General features: G+C 42.1%; 1 protein-coding gene across 2 annotated transcripts in view; it reads left to right on the plus strand.

Moving 5' to 3' along the window:
- RAPGEF2 (Rap guanine nucleotide exchange factor 2) overlaps positions 1-21,370 on the plus strand; it is a 262,810-nt gene that overhangs the window by 76,232 nt on the left and 165,208 nt on the right. For both annotated transcript variants that reach the window (XM_018061491.1, XM_018061492.1), the window contains exons 2-3: positions 5,097-5,167; positions 12,541-12,597. In XM_018061491.1, coding sequence (XP_017916980.1) covers positions 5,097-5,167; positions 12,541-12,597 — 128 coding nt within the window. The remainder of the gene's footprint in view (positions 1-5,096; positions 5,168-12,540; positions 12,598-21,370) is intronic.

Below are 21,370 nucleotides of genomic sequence, written 5' to 3' on the forward strand. Positions count from 1 at the left end.
TTATGACTTTTCGCTGCTTTCAAATAACATCTATTTTTGAGAAAAAGGATGTCCTTCCTCAAAAAGATCTATTGTTGGAAAAATGCTGCTTCCTGGTTAAAGCAACATGTTCCTGTTTGTGTCTAAGACTAGAGAATTTTGCAGGGGGGGGGGATCACTTATATTTTTGAAGGCCTTTTAAAATAGCAGTGGTTATGTGGATTTTATTTGTCATGGGAGGTGTAACGGGAGGTTAGAAGGTTGTTTGCAAATCATGGTTTCTTGACAAATGACAGTTGGAGCATTTCAGGTGATGTAAGGCTCCAGAACTTTTTCCCTATAGGCAAGTTTGTTGAAAACTTCACTCTGAATGTTTCTTTGTGTAGAAATGGGGAAAAAAAGCATCCAAGCATGTAAGTCCTGGAAGGGCATGTGTTTCCTTGTTCCTCTTATGAGGGAGTTTGCTCTGAGATGCCACCTACGCGGCAGGTCTCTAATGGGTTTGAAGTAAGTCTCTTCAGCACCTGCCCTTATGCCTCTTTCTCTCCTTGCTGGGTGAAGGCAGTTCCGTGTACCAGCTCATAGATTATTTTGGCAAAGGCCAACCCAGAAGGGCCAATGAGGGTTGAAACCTCTGCGTGAAAAGCGGCGGAAGTGTGAGGGGCCGGCGCTGAGGGGTGAGATGGCTCCCGGCAGAGCCTAGATCCCTGGGTCTTGTCCCTCACGCCCCAGTGTATTTCGTTTCTGAAACGTCCGACCACCTGGAGATTTATTTGGACTGTGGAAATGTAGACGTCGACCGATAGTTCCCCTGGGAAGATACAAGACCCCTTTGATCACTCACATTTGCTTCAGGTCTTCTCTCGTTAGCTTGTAGACCAGAGTGGGGGGCCTAGACTGAGGGTGGGGGTGATTCAGGCCACTGGACACCTGGGGAGAAGGTAGAAGAAATTGATAAGAAAGAAAAGACCACACTTGCCTATTGCAAAATACCACCCAGCCCACCTTGCTCCTAGGAGAGGAGAAGAAAACCTTGTCTTCCTCTTTGCCTTTCAGTGTCTTTAAGTCCCTTGCAATCCCTCATCTCTAGTAAACCTAGTCTTTGGGTCTCGGGTTCTGTGTTGCGGGAAGCCTGGCTACCAGCATCTTTCCCCTTTCTTAGTCTGAATCTCTGTGGCTCCTCTCTGCACATTGTCTTTCATCCCTGGGAGTCTGAGGCCAGAGATTTCCTGATGCCTTTTCCTAAGCTTTCTGACTCACCCAAACCTGTGCTGGTCACGAGCGAAACATTACATCAACTTACTTGTTGCCTGCAGACCTCAGTGTGTTACATTGACTCTGTTAGTTACAGAGAAGAGATCTCAGGTTGAGGTGGACTCTCTGGGAAGTCATCTGATTTCAGCTAGATGAAACTGCCTTCCCTGTGACAGCTTCGTGTGGAAACATGGTGTCTGTCCTGGAGTTTCCAAGCTCCCTGAGGCACAGACCATGCGGCCCAAGTTTCTTTTCTCTAGACTCACTCTAAGAGTAATAGAGGAAACCCTGGACGCCATCTGACCCGTTGAGATCCCATGGTCTGCAGCCCACCAGACTCCTCCGTCTATGGAATTCTTCAGGCAAGAATACTGGAGTGGGTAGCCGTTCCTTTCTCCAGGGGATCCTCCTGACCCAGAGATCTGCACTTTTGAAATATCCTATTTCTTTCTACTCCTTTGCTAAATAGACTTTTTTCAGTGTAAATGTATGTGCCTGATTAAGGTTAATGAATGTAAATAGTCTTACCTGTTAGAAGTACTATGGGCCTTGGGCAGATTATAACAGGTTGATCAATATTTCAGTGAAAAAAATGTCAGACTTTCGTGTTAGACTCAGATTATAAACTCTTCAGAAATGGGAGGGTAGTTTCTGTGTTACTGTTTAAGGACTGCAGCAGCACACATTTATAATACATAAAATAGAATGTGAATCTTAGCATTATTCAGAAGGACTTTCCATTATGAGAATTAAAGAAAACTCATTATTTAAGACATTTTTATTGGCTTTTCCTACCTGCACAAAAAATATTATGATTGGGGTAGGATTGCTTCCTAAGAAGGGGTTTTGGACTGGATAGTGGGGATGGTTTTGTTTTAGCTTTCTTATTTGTATTGAATTTTTAGATCTACATGTAGATTTCAGTCTATAAATAGCTTTCATAAGATTTGTTGGAAATAAAGCTACAGATGAATAAAATGAAAGTCCTTCACTTTATCTGAAACTTTACCATCAGAAGGTGCTACTTTAAATTTCTGTATTATAAGTTTTAAATTGGGGCAATTGAGAATCATAAATGAGGTCTTTCCTCCACCCCCACCCCCCAGCACATCATAATATTCTAAAATCTTCTTGGAATCCTCTTAGAAAGGTTTTAATTTCCTTGCCTAGTTTATTCTGTCAATCATTGTCTGTTATCTGTGCCCTTAATGTATGAAATCTAATTGCACGCATAGTTTGAATTGTTCTCAAAGGTACCCTTAAGGTTTCAAAAATTTTTTCTTACCCAAGACAGAGGATTAAATTTAACCGACGTAGTACAAGATTTGTGCAATGAAAAGTACAGAACATTGTTGAAAGAAATTAAGGAAGACCTAAGTAAAGGGAAAAACATCCCATGTCATGGATTAGGAGACAATATTGTTACAGGAGCAACACTGCCTGAATTGATCTTTAGTTTCATTGCAATCCTTTTTAAAGCTGGCTTTTCTGCAGAGATTTACAAGCTGATTCTAAAATTCACATGTACCCAAGCAACTAGAATAAGGTTGAAACATTCACAATTTCTGATTTCACACTTGCTCTAAAGCTGCATAAATGAGACCTTATGTGGTTCTGGCACGAGGACAGACTTGTAGACCAATGGGATAGATCTCAGAGTACAGACATAAATACTGACACTTGTGAGCCATTGATCTTCAGCAAGGGTAGTGATACAGTTCACTGGGGAAGCAATAGTGTGTTTCCATAGAGGATAATAGGATAACTGGAAATCTACATGTGAAAGAATGAAGTTGAATGCTTACCTTACTGTATATGTAAAATAATTAAAAATGGAGTATAGACTTAAACGTAAGAGCTACGACTGTAGAAGAAGAAACTCTATGTAGAAGCAAATATATTAATACATCTTTGTGACCTTGGATCAGATAACTGTTTCTTAAATCTGACTATAAAAACATACACAACAAAAGAGTAGATAAGTTGAACTTCATCAGAATTAAAAACCCTGTGCTTCAAAGGGCACTATCCCAGAAAGTGAAATGACAGCCCACTGAAAGGGGGAGAATGTTACCAGTAATGTATCTGGAAAGGGCCTTCTATCCAGAATACATAAAGAATCCTCAACATGCAATGATGAAGTCAAATAGCCCAATTAAAAAGTGAACAAAGAATTGAATAGATATTTACCCAAAGACGTATAAATGGCCAGTAAGCTCATGAAAAATTGTCATTAGGGAAATACAGATCAGCACCTTCAAACACACCTAGGAAGGCTAAAATAGAAAAGACAGACATTAGTGTTGGCAAGGATGTATGTGGAGAAATTAGAGTCCTCAGATGTAGCCACTTAGGTAAACAAGCTAAAGACAAGAGTTATCTTACGAATGAGCAGTTCTGCTCCAGGTATATACATTCCCATGAGAACTAAAGACAGGTGTGCAAGCAGAAATGTATGCATGAGAGTTGATAACAGCCTTATTCATGCCAGTCATAAAGCAGGGAAAGCCCAAATGTCCATCAGCTGATGAATGGATAAACACAATGTGGCATCTGTCTACCGTGGAATATTATTTTGCAATACAAAGGAAAGTATCATTACCTGCTGCAGCGTAGATGAACCCTGAAGGTATTAGGCCAAGAGAAAGAAGCCGATCACAAAAGAGCACGTATTCCATTGTGAGATTCCATTTACACGAAATGTCCAGAATAGGCAATTCTGTAGGCACAAAACAGATTAATGCTTGCCAGGAGCTAGGGAAAGGGAGGATGGGGAGAGAGTACTAATGGTTATGGGGTTGTTTTTTGGGTGGTAAAATGCCAGGAATTATGATGTGTTTGACAAAGACAAACCATGGAATTATTCACAAGCGATAAATCTTGAGTTCTAATATATCTGAGAACCTCTGGGCCTGCTTACAGCGACTCTCTAGAAGGAGGTGTAGCCTCAGTGTGGGGTAGGGGTGGAGGTTTTTGCACCCCCTACCTGGTCCTGTGGTCTCCCACCAGAAAAAAAATGTGAATATCTCAATAGGGCTTTTGTTTTAAAAAGGAAGAGGATAATTTTACAGATATTTTAAAATGTTTGTTTTAGATTTTGGCCACGATTTGGAGGAGGAGTAAATATTCATATTCTTGAGATCAGAAGCTGTTATTCACTGGAGTCTTAAAATACTAACTCATGTACACCTAAGACTTACATAATATTATACATCAATTATACCGCAATTAAAAAAACTGCTGGTTCCTTGCTGGCTTGTCATGTAAATTGGTATAAACAGGATTTTGAATCTTTACCTGTTCTAAACGTCCATGAATTACTAGGACTCTTTTTTGTATGTATTGTAACATGATCTGTTAAGGCAAGTGTCTCTTTTTAAAAAAAAGAATATTTAAATTTAAATATTTCTGTATGTAAGAAATGTCACTTGGTAAAAATTGGAAAGAAAAATTGGATTCATGCTCATCTTTAAGTGTAGGCATGAAGTAACATGCATTAATTAAGAAAATAATGACTGAACTGGCAAATATTTGTACTTTACAATTAAAACCTTACTTTTGATATTTTACTGTTAAAGCTGGAAAATAATTGGTAACAACTTATGAGGAATTTTTTTTTCATAACTTTGAGCCAGTGTCATTTATATTTTTATGGCCTTTGTATGTGTCCCAAAGGCAGTTCTGATAGATGACATTGTGTAGGCCCAGGATTTCTCTTAATATGAATGTGATTTTTGATGTCTAAAAAACTTGTATTTGAAAAAAAGCTATCTTTAATTTGGTCTGTAAATATAATGACTTATTTTAGAAGCCTCTTTTCCTGACAAGTCTAATAATTCCTGTCCTTTTTTTTTTCCAAACAGGATCTGGAAATAGTGTATTCCTATTTACATGGGATGGAAGCCTTGTCCAACCTGAGAGAGCATCAGCTTAGGTAAGTCAGTTTAAGATGAATAACAGTGGGATGCTAGAATTTGATATGATCATTTATTATCCTGTAGAAGTAGGATTGTAGGATTAAAGATAACTTACTTCTGAGCACTCTGCCTCATCTGGCCTCCGTACTTGGCCTTGTAAGTTTTACATCCACGTTGTAATGTTTGACATTTCTGCCAGAGTGATCACCTCTCTCCTTCCTGTCCATCTTCTCACCTAAGGTAATAAACCCCACTTGGTGAATACACCAAAGGAGCATTGTTTGCCATCCTGGTAAATAAAAATCAGTTTCTTAGCACTCAGATACGTATGAAACCAGAATGTTTTTAACTGTTTAGAGAAGGACTCAGTTCATTGTTTTAGTATGTTTTAGGTCTTTGTATGGAATGTATTTATTGCATTAAGTTGTCTGCCCTTTTCTGGGAAACTCACTTTATACTGTAGTTGGTTTTATGTGAGTCCACTCGTAAAACTCTAATTGCTTCTCTAGTACAGTAACACAGCGGCCTTATTTATGGTTATCTGGGCTTATACTAAAAGATCAAAACATCTTGGATAATCTAGTGATTAACTGGAACAGAAAAGAAAGGACATTGGGAAGAAGGATTGCATATAAACACCAACAAGGAAGTTATGGGAAAATTCTGTTTCCTCCATCTCCAGATACTTTTGATACCAGCAATTTTTAATTATGAAAGGAATACTTTTTCTATGTATTTCCCTTTTACTCTTTAAACACTAATTAATTTTTGAGCATGTCAATTTCATATTTAGTTGTTAATTGAAAAACATATCAAGAGGATTGAATACTTCTAAAATTAAATTTTTAATGAAAATAATTTAAAATAGATTGTCAGTTAAGTGTTTAAAAATTCAGTTAAGTTTTATTAGAAAGGGCCAAACCATTGGGAATTTAGAAGATGGCTCAAATTAAAGTGAGGATAATTTCTAAAGTGTGAATGAAATTTTCATTTTATGAATTTTGATGGCAGCTATCCTAGGCAAGGAGAAGGCAATGGCAACCCACTCCAGTGCCCTTGCCTGGAAAAATCCATGGACGGAGGAGCCTGGTAGGCTGCAGTCCATGGGGTCACTGAGAGTCAGACATGACTGAGTGACTTCACTTTCACTTTTCAGTTTCATGCATTGGAGAAGGAAATAGCAACCCACTCCAGTGTTCTTGCCTGGAGAATCCCAGGGACGGCGGAGCCTGAGGGGCTGCCCTCTATGGGGTCGCACAGAGTTGGACACGACTGAAGCGACTTAGCAGCAGCAGCAGCAGCAGCATCCTAGGAAAAGCCTGTAGTGCCAATTACCTGTTTTACTGAGTGTAGTGAACCCACAAATGCAAATTGATTAATATACAAATGCAAATGTCACTTTGCCAGATGCATGTAAAAATTCACATGGGTAATGTCTCGATAGATTAGATTATATCGATTATATAATGTGTGTCTGTAGTATATGTGGTCATAAAATTATTTAAGGTAATGGTAATTCTATGCAATAAAAAGGGAAAATTTTAATACATCTTATGAAGATTTTCAAGATTAAAAAAGTAGAGGTAATATAATAAAGCTCCATACACCCCTTAACCTGCTTCAGAACCATCAATTTCCTGCTGTTTCAAAAGTAAATTTTGGCTGGAAATAACTGATTATTTCAACAGTATAGTTTAGTGTATTTGTACCTTAAAAAGTGCATTTTGGAGATCATTCAACTCTGTTGGCATGAACTTACAAGGAGACACCTTTAGAATGTTTATCTTGTTCCGCTTATGTTGAAAAGTAGTTTGTTTCTCATACTTATGAAAAACATCAGCTGAAACTAAGTCCTTTTTTAGAACAAGATTGGAATACCAAAATGAATAATAGCGAGAAAAGAGGTTCAGATAAACTCAATGACTTGGATAAACTGCTTTGTAGTAACCACTGTTTCTGGGGAAAATACATCTTATTTAGATGTTACTTCCTTTGAATTTTATAAATAAAAGTTTTCCCTGTGGGATTAAAGAGAGCAGTTAAGACTTCCATGTAATGCAATTTTCCAAATTTAGGAAGACAACAATAAAAAAGCAGCTCGTAAGATTTTCCAAGTCTGTTTCCTCAGTGCTGGGCAGCAGGACACCGGTGTTTGGGGGGGGCGGCGGGTGGGGAGGCGTTCCTCTTTGGGAGCCCCGCGTGGTGCGCTGTGGGGCCATCAGTGCATGGATCCCGAGCACTTTGTCACGTGCAGTCAGTTGGCTGTGTCGCTGTGAGGTTGCTCACTGTACACAATCTGAAGGGCTCAGAGCTTCACGGAGACCCTGGATGTCTTTCCCACACAGTGTCATTTTCTAATGCTTACTCCCTTAATTCACATGGATTAGAGGCAGCATGTTTGCCATAGGGGAGGAGGAAGCTCCAGTTGGGAGTTGAGGCCAAAATACCTTTAAAAAGCAGAGTAACTGCGGCCATTCAGTGTTGGAAACAAGAGCTTGCTGGGGGGGAAATATATATATATATATATATATATATATATATATATATATATATAACTGTATATATATATATAGTTGTATATAGTATATGTATGTGTGTCCATGTATACATTCTTCAGCATTATGGATAAGCATAATTATTATTACACAGGCAATTTTAGACATTAAGGGACAAATGAAATGTGGCTAGTATATTCTTTAGGAGTTCGGGGAAGATCAAACATTCTGTTAACAGCATTTAAGAAAAAATTTTTTTGGTACTTTCCCCATGTATTTACAGCTTTGTCATATAGATGATTTTGCCCTGATCTTCTGTTGGTGCTGGTTAGGCTGACTTATGCAGTCATCAGTTGTCACCTGCATGCCTGCTATGTGCTGGAAATCAGGTCGGCTGGGGAGATGCCTCAGTGAAGTTGACCAGACCCTTGCCGCCACGGAGCTTATGTTCCTAGTGGGGCAGACAGGGTTTAGGGGTGTAGACCACTGTTGTTTCATTCAGATGTTAGCATGTTGGGCTGCTCTTACTTTGTGGTTGAAAAGAGGGAACATTTGTGCCAGCTCAGCTGCTCAGAGATCCCCACGGTGCCGATGGGTCCTGATGCTCTGGGTGGGAGCAGGCAGCAGCCGTGGGAAGGTGAGTGTAGGTCGGGATGCTCAATGCAGTCAACAGCACAGGGCTGTGTATTCAAGGACAGGGGCTTGGATTTTCTCCTGAAGGCAGTGGAGATTAAGAGCAGGTGTGAGGTTCTGTGACTGCATGTCAGGTGAACAGGCAACAGGTGCTCAGAATAGAAGCAGAAGCTACCTCTGTAGTCCTCGTAGGAGATAATAGTGGGATGATGGCTTAGACGGGTGTCCCAGGTGAGTCAGCAGTAAAGAATCCACCTGCCAGTGCTGGAGCTGCAGGCAACTTGGGTCCTGTCCCTGGGTTGGGAAGATCCCTGGAGGAGTAAAGGGCAGCCCACTCCAATATTCTTGCCTTGGTAATTCCATAGACATAGGAGCCTGGCAGGCCATGGGGCCACAGAGTCAGGCAGGACTGAGGGACGGTGCATGCGAGCATGATGACTGATACCAGGTTTTCACAGGTGGGTGGTGAATGTGGTCAGCCTGGGAGGATGTCTTTTTGAAACAGGAACTGGTGGAAAGAGACGGGCTGTGAACAAAAGAGAGGAGTCAAGAATGATGATGCCAAAGTTTTTGGCCTAAACACTTGGGTTCTGACTGGGGAAAAGCAGATTTGTGGGGTAGAAATTTAAGATCTTTTTGAATGTTTTGAAGATGAAATGGCTATTACACCAAGTTGGCGTTTAGAAGAGTGGTTATCACAGTGAGGGGCTTAGGTGTGGGGTATGGCTTTGGAAGCCATCAGTTTATGGATGACGTTAAAAATCAGACTGGATAAGGTTACATGGTGTGGAGGAGAAGGTCTGACAGCCCCTGGAGATGGTCCATTAGAAGTCAAGTAGGAAGTTCCCTGGTGGTCAAGTGGTTAGGACTCTGCACTGTTATTGCGGAGGGTCTGGGTTCAATTCCTGGTCAGGAAACTGGCATGGAGTCCAAAGGAGTCAGAAAAAATGCTTGGTAAGAAATAGAGGAAAACAATAGAATGGGAAAGACTAGAGATATCTTCAAGAAAATTAGAGATACCAGGGGAACATTTCAGGCAAACATGGGCACAATGGACAGAAATGGTATGGGCCTAACAGAATCAGAAGACATTAAGAAGAGGTGTCAACAATACACAGAAGAACTGTACAAAAAATCTTCATGACCAGGATAATCACGATGGTGTGATCACTCACCTAGAGCCAGATGTCCTGGAATGTGGAGTCAAGGGGGCCTTAGGGAGCATCACTACGAACAAAACTAGTGGAGGTGATGGAATTCCAGTGGAGCTATTTCAAATCCTGAAAGATGATGCTGGGAAAGTGCTTCACTCTATATGCCAGCAAATTTGGAAAACTCAGCAGTAGCCACAGGACTGGAAAAGGTCAGTTTTCATTCCAATTCCAAAGAAAGGCAATGCCAAAGAATGTTCAAACTACCACACAGTTGCACTCATCTCACATGCTAGTAATGCTCAAAATTCTCCAAGCGAGGCTTCAACAGTATGCGAACTGTGAACTTCCAGATATTCAAGCTGGTTTTAGAAAAGGCAGAGGAACCAGAGATCAAATTGCCAACATCCATTGTATCATCGAAAAAGCAAGAAAGTGTCAGAAAAGCATCTATTTCTGCTTTATTGACTATGCCAAAGCCTTTAACTGTGGGATCACAACAAACTGGAAAATTCTTAAAGGCAGAAATACCAGACCACCTGACCTGCCTCTTGATAAATCTGTATGCAGGTCAGGAGGCAACAGTTAGAACTGGACATGGAACAACAGACTGGTCCCAAATTGGGAAAGGAGTACGTCAAGGCTGTATATTGTCACCCTGCTTTTTTAACTTCTATGCAGAGTACATCATGAGAAACGCTGGGCTGGATGAATCACAACCTGGAATCAAGATTACTGGGGAAATATCAATAATCTCAGATATGCAAATGATAAACACTGTTATGGCAGAAAGCAAAGAAGGACTAAAGAGCCTCTTGATGAAAGTGAAAGAGGAGAGTGGAAAAGTTGGCTTCAAGCTCAACATTCAGAAAACTAAGATCATGGCATCTGGTCCCTTCATTTCATGGCAAATAGATGGGGAAACAGTGAGAGATTTTATATTTTTGGGCTCCAAAATCACTGCAGATGGTGACTGCAGCCATGAAATTAAAAGACGCTTGCTCTTTGGAAGAAAAGTTATGACCAACCTAGACAGCATGTTAAAAAGCAGAGACATTACTTTGCCAACAAAAGTCCATCTGTCAAAGCAATGGTTTTTCTAGTAGTCATGTATGGATGTGAGAGTTGGACTATAAAGGAAGCTGAGCACTGAAGAATTGATGCTTTTGAACTGTAGTGTTGAAGAAGACTGTTGAGAGACCCTTGGTTTGCAAGGAGATCCAACCAGTCCATCCTAACGGAAATTAGTCCTGAATATTCATTGGAAGGACTGATGCTGAAGCTGAAACTCCAATACTTTGGCCACCTGATGCGAAGAACTGACTCATTTGAAAAGACGCTGATGCTGGGAAGGATTGAGGGTGGGAGGAGAAGGGGACGACAGAGGATGAGATGGCTGGATGGCATCACCGACTCAGTGGACAGGAGTTTGAGTAAACACTGGGAGGTGGTGATGGACAGGGAGGCTTGGCGTGCTGCAGTCCATGGGGTCGCAAAGAGTCTGACACAACTGAGCTGCTGAACTGAATTGAATAAGAGGAAAACCAGGAGAGTTAGAGAAGATAATGCTATAAGGAAAAGAGAATCATCACATGCTACTGAGAAGTGGAATTGGTACAAGGTCAGAAAAGACTTAGATAACAGGATGCTGGTAGTTCTTCGAGGTGTTTCTTTGTTTGTTTTGAGTTTCAAGGACCTGGTGATTGGGGAGTGGGAGGAGGATGAGAGAATGGAGACAGTTTATTAATGTAGACAACTCTAAAAAGAGAATTTCCATCATGGGAAAAGCGAATGTGGATAGTAGCTGGAGGGGCTGTGGGTTCAAGAGTGTCCCCTCCCTCTGTATGGGCGATGGACGTAAGGTATGTTCATGTATCAAAGGAAGCCATTCAGGAAAGAGGGAGAAACGGGTGATGGGGAGGAAGGAGATGGGCGCGCAGGAGCACAGGAGCCACTGTAGCAAGACCGAGATCTCGGAGAGGATGCGACAGGAAGCAGGGCAGAGCCTGTTACATAATTTAAGACCTGGTATTTTTAGACCCATGACTTAAGTCTCTCATCCTTTCCTGGGAAGAATTCGTGTGATTCAGTCACTTAAAACTCTGTGTTTAATGTGTGTTCAAGGACCCATGCTGCCTCCCGGAGTTCAGTGAATGTTTCGGGATAGGGGTTGAGAGGCCGAGGGACTCTGAACTAGGGTGGTGGTCGCAGGAAGAGCAAGGCAAAAGAGAACTCAGGTGAGGTGTTTTCAAGTGAAAAAAAAAACCCCAAGAGTGAGTGGCATTGTTTGGAGTTTGCAGACAGGGAACATGTCTGTGTGTGTTGATCCCAGTGTTTCACAGATTGGAGGTTGGTAGCCCCACTGACCAAAGTGCAGATGCTGTTGAAATAATTGCTTTTATAGCCAGTCCTTTTTTTTTTCCTTCTTAGTTTCTCCTTAGGGAGAAATGGTCATTTTCTCTTTTGCATTTCTGTACTTTTGGGACATTTTACTCAGGCTTAATATAATAAGATGTTTTTTTGAAGATGCTGTTCTTGAGGTAATTTTGAATATTTAAACATTCATGTTTCCGTAATTTTTCCTTCAGAGATGAATCAGCTGAAATAACAAATCTTTAAATTATAAAGCATATGTTTAGTCATTTTAGTCATAAAAATAATGACTTTAATGAAAGCCTACTTTTGTCTGAAATTCCATACTGTTAAGTAACATCAGTGTTAAACTGTGGATGACGTTATCACTTTATAAATTAATAGGTTTCCTTTCTGGCTTTCAGCTTCCTTTTCATTTTCTGTTTACCTTGGAGAACATTAATTTGTCCACGTGTCCTTTACAAAGTATAAAACACATATAATTTTGTTCTCTCTGAAATAAACCTGGTGAAGCTGACATCTAACAAAATGTTTCTTTTCAAGCTTTTCTTTACCAGATTTCATTTTATTTTGTTAACCTAGGTACCATAAATATTTACCTTGAGGCCAATAAATGGTCGTGATAATTCATAGAAATAATCTTAATTTTCTATGTAATGTCTCATTTACAATTTAAAACTATTAGTGTGTTTTTTAATGACAAATGATGAACTCATCTCTTTATTTTTTATTTTACAGGTTGATGTGTGAAACTGTGAGATACGAAAGACATGAAGCCAATGAAGTTTTGTACTAGTAGGTGTTTCCTTTTTCTTTGCACCATGGGTAATATGGCAGCTAAGTGATGCACTTAGAGTATCAGAGAATTACTAGGGACACCTTGTCAAGGCAGCGTTACTTAATTTTGCATTAACTTTTATTGCATACTGTAGCAATGGGAAGCATTTCAGCTGTTTCCGGCCATAAAGTAAAAGTTTGCAGCCCTTTGCTGATAAGTCTGCATATGCGTTTATGCGTCTCTCATGTAGTTCAGAGATGGTATTTGACATTACGGCGTATTTTGACTTTTATTGTTATTAAATGAGAAATAGTCTGGACTGGAGTCTTTCCAAAGGAAGAAAATGCATATATTCCCACCATCACACCAGATGAGGGGTAATGATAGCATAAATGCCATATTTTGGCTTGTCTTTTTTTTTTTTTTTTTTTTGGACTGCACTCTGGGGCATATGGGATCTTAGTTCCCCAACCAGCTATTGAACCTGGGCCCTAGTGGTGAAACCATAGAGTTCTAACCACTGGACCACCAGCAGGAAAATAAACTGCCCATGTCTCCCTGGGCTTAGTTTCTTCCTTAAATCGTATTGATATTCTTTTTAAGGTGTGTAACACACTCCTTGAAACAATGGCAACTAGTTTCTTAAAGAATGTGATAAGCAAGCAGTAGACAAATATTGGTGTATTAAGGATGTGTAAGTTCTGATCTACTAGACATATAATTCTGCTGATAACGTTTGCCATGAGTGATGGTTGTTCTGTTGACTTTTCTTCCTGTTTCTCAAGGCACTTACTAAATAATTACTACTTTTCATGCATATTATAAGGAGTCTTTATTGAAATAAATAAGATACAGTATCTGCCCTTACGGAGACTTTAATCTTTTGGTAGAAGTACAAACAGAAAAAAATGGAAAACAGCAACAAAAACTAACCAGCCAGAATGACTGAGACTATAGGTTTGCACAGAAGGGGTGCAGGGGAGGGTCTGGGAGAAGTGGCCCTTTGTACTGCGTCTCCTAGTGTCTCTGGTGTCTCTAGAGACTTTCTTGGCAGGAGACACCATGTATACAGGGGCACAGAGAGGGGAGGGGCCTGGCCTCACATTTTGAACAGTGTGGCAAGTTTAGTGCGAGTGGCCTGGGGTGTTGTGGGGTCAAGAGAAGAGGTAGGTCATAGTCACGTTTGCTTGTGAACGTGTTGTTAAAAAAGTCATCCTTGCTTCTTTAGGCAGCTGGAAATGAGTACTTTTCCTTCTCAATTACATTTCATTATGGAAAATCACAGACGTTCAGAGTATTAGTGACATGGTAATAAAACAGACCCCCATGGATTCATCATGCCACACTGTCCACTGATCACCAACAGTGCTTTATCTCTTATTCCACCTCCAGTAGATTTGAAGGAATTCACCCAAAGTCGTTTTGATATGTGTTTTTATCTTTAAAAGATAGACTCAAGAAGGAAAAAGAAAGCTTAGCCACAGTATTATCATCAGACCACAAAACATAATTCTTTCATATCATGAAAATTAAATTTTTGGGGTATAGTTTGTTTATTGGTTGGTATCTTTCTTAAGTGTCTTTTAATCTGCAGGTAAGTGACTAGTTTTCAAGCAGCAAAATGATGTGACCAGAGGCCTTCCAGCCCCACTCATTCCCTCAAAGATAGGATCTGTGTCTGCCTGAAAGCACAGGGGGAGAGTTGGATTGAGTGGACTGGCAGGGAGATCTGTCAGGAGGCCACTGCCAGAATCTGAGATGATGATGCTTGAACTGGGACAAAGACAGCAGAAGTGGGACAGTCAGGGGTGGATTTTTTTCTTTTTAATTTTGGCTGCACTGGGTCTCCATTGTGGTGCTCAGGCTCAGAGGTTGTGATGCACAGGCTTAGTTGCCTGAGGTATGTGGGATCTTAGCTCGAACCCGAGTCCCCTGCATTGGAAGGCAGATTCTTAACCACTGGACCCCACCAAGGAAGTCCCACGGATGGATTTTAGAAGAAGACATGCGTGGATCTGATGCAGGATGGTTCTTGGCTGTCTATATCCATCTTAGGCTTCAAAGGCTGTACGTACATCCAATAGAGTACAAAATAACCAGATGGAATTGGTAATGAGAAGACTCACACTGGGGGCAAATGCCCTTAATATATTTATCCTTGAAGGAATCAAGATGTAAATAACTTAGACTATTAGTTCTCTTTTAGGAGCAATTAAAAGCTACCTGTGGAATGGGTGTACGTGTGTTAGGGTTGATGATCTCTGATGAGTATTATTAATTTGTTTCAGCAGTCCAGTGTCAGTCAGTGTCAGCTTTCTATTAGTTTGTCCTTTCCCCCTGAAACATGATCTGGAGCATGTTGATGCTGAGATAACAGCAAACGTGTAACAAGCCCTCTGTCCATCCCACATACGTGAATCCAAGCTTTGTGTGTATTCGTTTACTTCCTCCTTACAGCCGTCCTGGTGGATCTTTTCATCACCGCTGTTTTATGTGGAAGGGCCCTGAGGCTTGGAGAGAACAGAAAGCTGCCCTGAGAGCACGGCTCAACCTAGGGGGTCTGGACTCACCCCCCGCAGTCCTGGTGGCTCTGCAGCCTCAGCTGTCCACCTGTGCAGCAGCATCCTCACCCCTTTCATGCCTCCTGTGCATGTGGGTGAGGACCGCATCTCTCCATGGGGTGGAGGGCGCCTCGCCAAGGGGCAGGGGCGGCCCCTGCAACTCACCAGCCCTTCTGCCTGCATTGTCCTGGCTTCCTAACAGTTATTATTTATTATCCATTGAAATGGAAGGTAGATTGCAGTGTTTTAAATATACTTTTTTTTTTTTTTAATAGAGTCAGTTTAGGCCATGAATATGAGCTCTGCTGATCACACACAGCCGTGACTTGGAATATCCTACGTTGACTGCATTTGGGCTGGAATGTGCAGCCCAAGTTGATCATGTTAATTGTTCCTTTTGACGAATTAGAATCAGGTGGCAATGTAAGCAGGGAAGAGTCTGTGGGTCCCGATTTCATAAGACCAGAAGTTCAGAGACTGAATGTAGATTCACCCAGCCACATCCCCAGGCTTTGGCCAACCTCGTGTGAAGGATGATGATCCGTGAACAGGCTTGTCTCTGCTCTGAGCAGTTGGTGTAGGTGCAGTTTTAAAAATGAAAGAACATCTGTATTTGGGGTGTGTCCAACTCCTGTGATGATTTAGTAATACCACCGCTTTTCTAGGGACCTCTTGTGTTTACCTCACGGGGGGAGTGACTTGTCTGCTTGAGCTTGGAGAACGCAGTGTAGTCGAAATATCAGAGACTTTCAGAATTTGGTTTTATAACCGAGAGATTAGTATTTGTTTTCCTTATTATGTTTGTGTGCTGGTAACTTCAAAGACTATAATCATCATAATTTCACCAGGAAAATCTAGGACTCTTTTAATTCACCTCTGTGCCTCGCTGTTCTCATCTGTCAAATAGGAACAGTGATCACAGGGTCCCCGCTTTGGTGCCAGTGTGAGGCTGATATGCAGGGCCCTGTGTGGAGGACACAGAGCAGGCACGCGCAGTCAGAAATGCCAGCGGTGGGCAGTGTCCTCCCGCCGTCCACTGTTCTCATCGTTTAGATTTTGCTCTCCCATTGTTTTAACTGCTTTAAACTTTGTTTAGGAAGGACTAATGACAACAGTGTTCTATCAGTAACTCCCCTGGCATTATCTTAACATGAGCAGTATGGCAGAATGCCATTTTAAGTTGTACTGCGATTCAGGGGAGAGTTGTGATTCTGATGAAATGAAATTTTTAAAGTGTCGACTTGCCCATTTAGGATCTAGTATTTGTTATCCTAGAAAGTTAGATATCGTTAGTTGAGCTTTACACAGTGTTCAAAAACATCAGGTAAATTCTCCCTTCCTTTCATTTGTTATTGACTGCATATGGTTGTTTTGCTGGCTTGGAAGTGCTGAGTGGGACAGGATACATTTCATACCTGAGGGACTTCAGAGAATTTAAGAAAGGCATTCTCACCATTTTGGTTTAGTATCTAGGGAAGTGCTAAAAAAACCTTTGGATAAGAAATTGAACCATCAAAATGTGTTTTGTTTTCTTAAATTTGAAGCACACACAGACACTCAGTAAACTCAGGTAACTACTGCACGCCCACTGTCCACACACATGTTGGAATGGGTGCTTTGGTTTCCAAAAGAGTTTTCATAGCACTTAGATATAGGATTTACCTCCCTTTATTGCAGAAGAGGAAATGGTTCCTTTATTAGAAAAAGCTAGGTTAAGTGGCATCTTCTAAGGCAGTTTCCTCTAAATCCGCGTCTTGCAGAACTTCGGCCCCGCTGCCCCTCTCCCAGGACCTAGCGGTCTTTTCAGTCTGTGATGTGGTTTCTGGTTTCCACAGTCGCCTGTGTCCAGATGTCCCCTCCCTGTCCTCGCCACATCCCCTTCCTGCTCCGTGGCCACCCTGTGCTCAGCTCTGCCTGAACCTCTGTCCCCTCCTCCTCCTGGAGGAGGAGCTGCCCCTTCCCTGTGGTGTTGTTCCTCTCCCCCAGACCCCCTTTTCCCTGGAGGAGGAGCTGCCCCTTCCCTGTGGTGTTGCTCCTCTCCCCCCAGATCTCCCTCCCCTCGAGGAGGAGCTGCCCCTTCCCTGTGGTGTTGCTCCTCTCCCCCCAGACCCCCTTTCCCTGGAGGAGGAGCTGCCCCTTCCCTGTGGTGTTGCTTCTCTCCCCTCAGACCCCCTTTTCCCTGGAGGAAGAGCTGCCCCTTCCCTGCGGTGTTGCTCCTCTCCCCGCAGATCTCCCTCCCCTGGAGGAGGAGCTGCCCCTTCCCTATGGTGTTGTTCCTCTCCCCCCAGATCTCCCTCCCCTGGAGGAGGAGCTGCCCCTTCCCTGTGGTGTTGCTCCTCTCCCCTGGTCCCTCCTCCCCCTGGAGAAGGAGCTATGGCTTTGCCCGATGGCTTCCCTCACCGCCCCCACCTCTGGTTCCTTGCCCAGACTTATAGGATAAAGATGCTCAACTGTGAGCTTGGTATGTTGTGATGTACACATGTGCTGTGTGTAAGTATGAAAATTCAAATACTCGTGGATACATGCCTACCCATAAATAGACTTACTTGAGATTGATTTATGTACATATGGTGATAGTTTAAGGTTTCTCAGCAATACTTTTCAGAGAAGGCAATGGCAACCCACTCCAGTACTCTCGCCTGGAAAATCCCATGGATGGAGGAGCCTGGTAGGCTGCAGTCCATGGGGTCGCGGAGAGTCGGACACGACTGAAGCAACTTAGCAGCAGCAACAATACTTTAAAAACGACAATATTTTATATCTACTTTTAATCTTTGAAAATGTTTTATTTTTGTGATTACTCAAAGAGCAGTAAAATAAAAACATTTAAAAATGTATTTAGTTTGTGAACTCCATCAGGGCAGAAACTACACTGGCTTAGATTGTGCTTGTGTTGCCCAGCAGAGACATTTGCATCTTGTCTGTTCTCAGTTGTTATTTTTTTGCATTTACTTGAAAGGAGCTATTCCTTTGCTAGATCAGCTGAGAAAGACCTTCTTAATGGTCTTTCAGGTAAAACAGCCTGCATGTTAGGGTTAGGGTTAGGTGTTAAGTCCTTTGGATTGATTTTCTATGAAACTACTTAGTGAGTAAAAACCTGAACTCTTTTTAAATTCAGCTGTTTAAAGTTGCATGTAGTCAGCAAATGAGGTTCCCTCCCTGTGCTTTCTGATCGGTGCGGCCACAGCGCTGTGAGCTGGCAGTACGTGTCAGCCCTGACCTTCGCAGTGGGGTGGGCAGGTTTGGTGTGGGTTTGTTTCTGGACGGCTGCGAGTTCTTTTTAGAATTTCTGGTGCCAGTTTTCTGTAGGTGAGGAGTAGGTTTACCCTGAAAATGAAACTGTAGTGTGTAACTGAAAGACACAGATGTGTGAATTTCGTGAGCCACTGGTGGGTTTCAGAAGAGTATTTGGCTGCTGTGTCTAATTTGAGAAGTTGTCCCTCAGGTCCTTGGGTTTAGCCATCTGCCCTCTATAGCTGAATCACTGATGAATGGATTGTCATAAATTGTAATCTGCATCGATGTTTTTTCTTTCATTCAAAAAAAGTTTATTGATTAACTTCATGACACTTAAGACCTCACTCCTTCATTTTGTCTTTAAAATGAATTTTATAAAGTTAAGAATGACTATATGTTGAGTCTATAGAATATTTGGCTTTACTAGTTCTTTAGTTGTTTATATCATTCCCTTTGCTGGTTTAGTGAATTAACCTGGTTAAAAAAAATTATGTCCACGTATTACCCCCATTTTCAAAATACTGATTTTTTAAAAAATAAACATATTTTCAAAATACTTTAATATATTCAAAATAAAATATTTTCAAAGTATTTAGCTGAAGTAGCCTCAATATTTCCATCAGTTATCAGACTTCTTACTGATTTTACTGATTTATCCTATTTGTTGGATTTGAGCCACTATAGTTTGTTGAGAGGAAATTAAGGATTTTCTGAAAAACTTAATGTTATAATGATGCTGTTTTTCCTTCAGAGTTGTTAGTGATAAAAGTGAAGTAGCTTCTTATGATTTGGAACTTTAAGGAAATGGAACAAAAAGTCAGCCTCTGCTTGTAATACGTGTTTTCCTAAGTGTGGAAATTTGTGGTTATGTGCTTGTATATAATTAAATATTATGAAGTATATAATTTTATAGAACAATATTGCTGTTCTTTACGTCAGGAATGTGCGTGTTAACCCTTGGTAGAGGACTCTTTCTATCACATGTCCTACACTTGATGCCTGAGTATGGCTGATGTGTGCACTTTACTTTGGCTTTCTCTGGACAGTCATCTGGTGTTGTCAGGGTTGCGCACTGCCGAGCTCCTTTAACTTTTCTAGTCAGCTTACTTTCTGCCATTGGCTGCACAAAAATGTATCATATATATTTTGTCTTGGAGCATAAGGCTTAGAGTCCCATCAGGGAGCAACAAAAAATTTTATTAAACTTTTTGGTAAATCCAGTAGCAGAAGTGACGGTAATACATTTGTGAAAAAGAGCATAATTCTTAGATATCTATTCTATCTGCATGTTGAAAGGTGGTGATTGTCAGGGCTACAGAACGCTTCATTCATGGGAAATCCTCCTCGATTCCTTCGTGGTGGCAGTTAGTGGTGGAAGAGCTGGATGAGGTTCTGTCCCCTGGGGCTGGTCATGTCCCTACTGAGAACCTCTGGTCTGAACTTGCGGCTGGGCTCCCGTGAGAAGGTACAGGGTCGTCTGGTGTCAGAAGGCAGAGTTAGTCCTGCTCTGGTTGTTGGTATAATTGTATATATGAGAGTACACATCTGCACCGCTCAGAAGAGACTAGTGACCGTGTGTGTGTCGGGGGGGCCGGGGAGGTGGGTAGAATAAGATGTCAGACTTCATCAGGGGCTTTGGAGGGGACCCCACAGGATGTGGTGGTGGATTGTGCAGAGGAAGAAATGCAGGAAGACTGTTTTCTGTTTTATCCTTAGGCTGGATGATGTTACCAGGACAGCAACTGTAGGAGGAGAAACAAGTGTTTTCCTAGTCGTAGTCTCTGGTGGCAGGCCCTCTGAGTTCCTTGCTTGTGGGCTCCACTTACTTAGTGGAATTTGGATGGTCTTCATTTTGGTTCCCATTGACCGAAGCCAGTAGGCCCGGGAGATAACACTGCTCCCAGATGCCGGCGGCTGTTGTGTGAAGGTGGGGTTGCATCTGGGTAGTGTGCGTAATACAGTGCAGTCTCTCTTTCTAAACTGACCCAAACCCTGATGCTTGTGGGTCCACGTGGCTGCGTGTCCCCACCCCTTGCTGAGTGGGCGCCCTCTCCACCGGCCTGTGTTCCCGTGTGGTGGCCGCCTCTGTGCATCTGTGTGTCCTGATGCCCAGTGGCTGTCGCCCCACACAGCCCCATAGCGCATCCTCCACTTCGGTCCCTCCTGCCTGTGCTGCGCTGCCCTTGACCTGCTCCTGGGGGAGACCCTTCCTGTAGACCCGATGCATTCCTTGGGCACTAAATTCTCATCCTGATGGTGTGTTTTTTGCCTGGGGACCATTCCTCTAGTTTCTGTTGGTTGACATCCCCTCTCCCCAAATACACACACAGAGACCAGATGTCAATTTGTGGCTGGTAGGGGTGGGTGTGAAGCTCTGTGTCTACAAGGACAGGAGTGCCTTTGCCTGAAGCCCCTTCCTCACCCCATCCCTCCTACCCTTTTTGAAGCCTTTTGGCCACTTGGGCTTCACTTAAATTTTCGTATTGTATTAGCAACTAAATTAAGTGGCTTCTCTCCAATTACTTTTTTGCCCTCTGATAATCCCCTTTCTGACTTAGCTGCTTTCTTTTGAGTTATTAGCTTATTGTCTGCACCCCCCTTCCCCCACGCCCCCGCCTCCATCATCTTGAGCTGGGTCCCTGTATTCAGTCTGCTTCCTAAAGGGGAACTGGGGACCACGCAGCTGCTCACAAAGCCCTTTCGTGGGGAGACACTGCCACCCTGTGGATATCTAGGTTATTGTCAAGGATGTTCTCTAACCCTCACTTCATTTTTCTAGTTCCTAGTAAATTGAAACTCAATGGCTTTGACTTTCAGACACTTAAACACCTCACCTGAGTTAGTGTCTATTCAACTATTAATTAACTTATTGATAAAATATCTGAGTGCCAGTTGAGCATCGTCTAGTGTGTCCGTGGAGGTACTGAAGAGTAGAGGAAAGACTTCTGAGATAATGATACCCTGCTTCTTGTGAACAAGTCCAGAGTGGCTG

This window comes from Capra hircus, chromosome 17 (genome assembly GCF_001704415.2).
Source record: "Capra hircus breed San Clemente chromosome 17, ASM170441v1, whole genome shotgun sequence".
NCBI lineage: Eukaryota > Metazoa > Chordata > Mammalia > Artiodactyla > Bovidae > Capra > Capra hircus.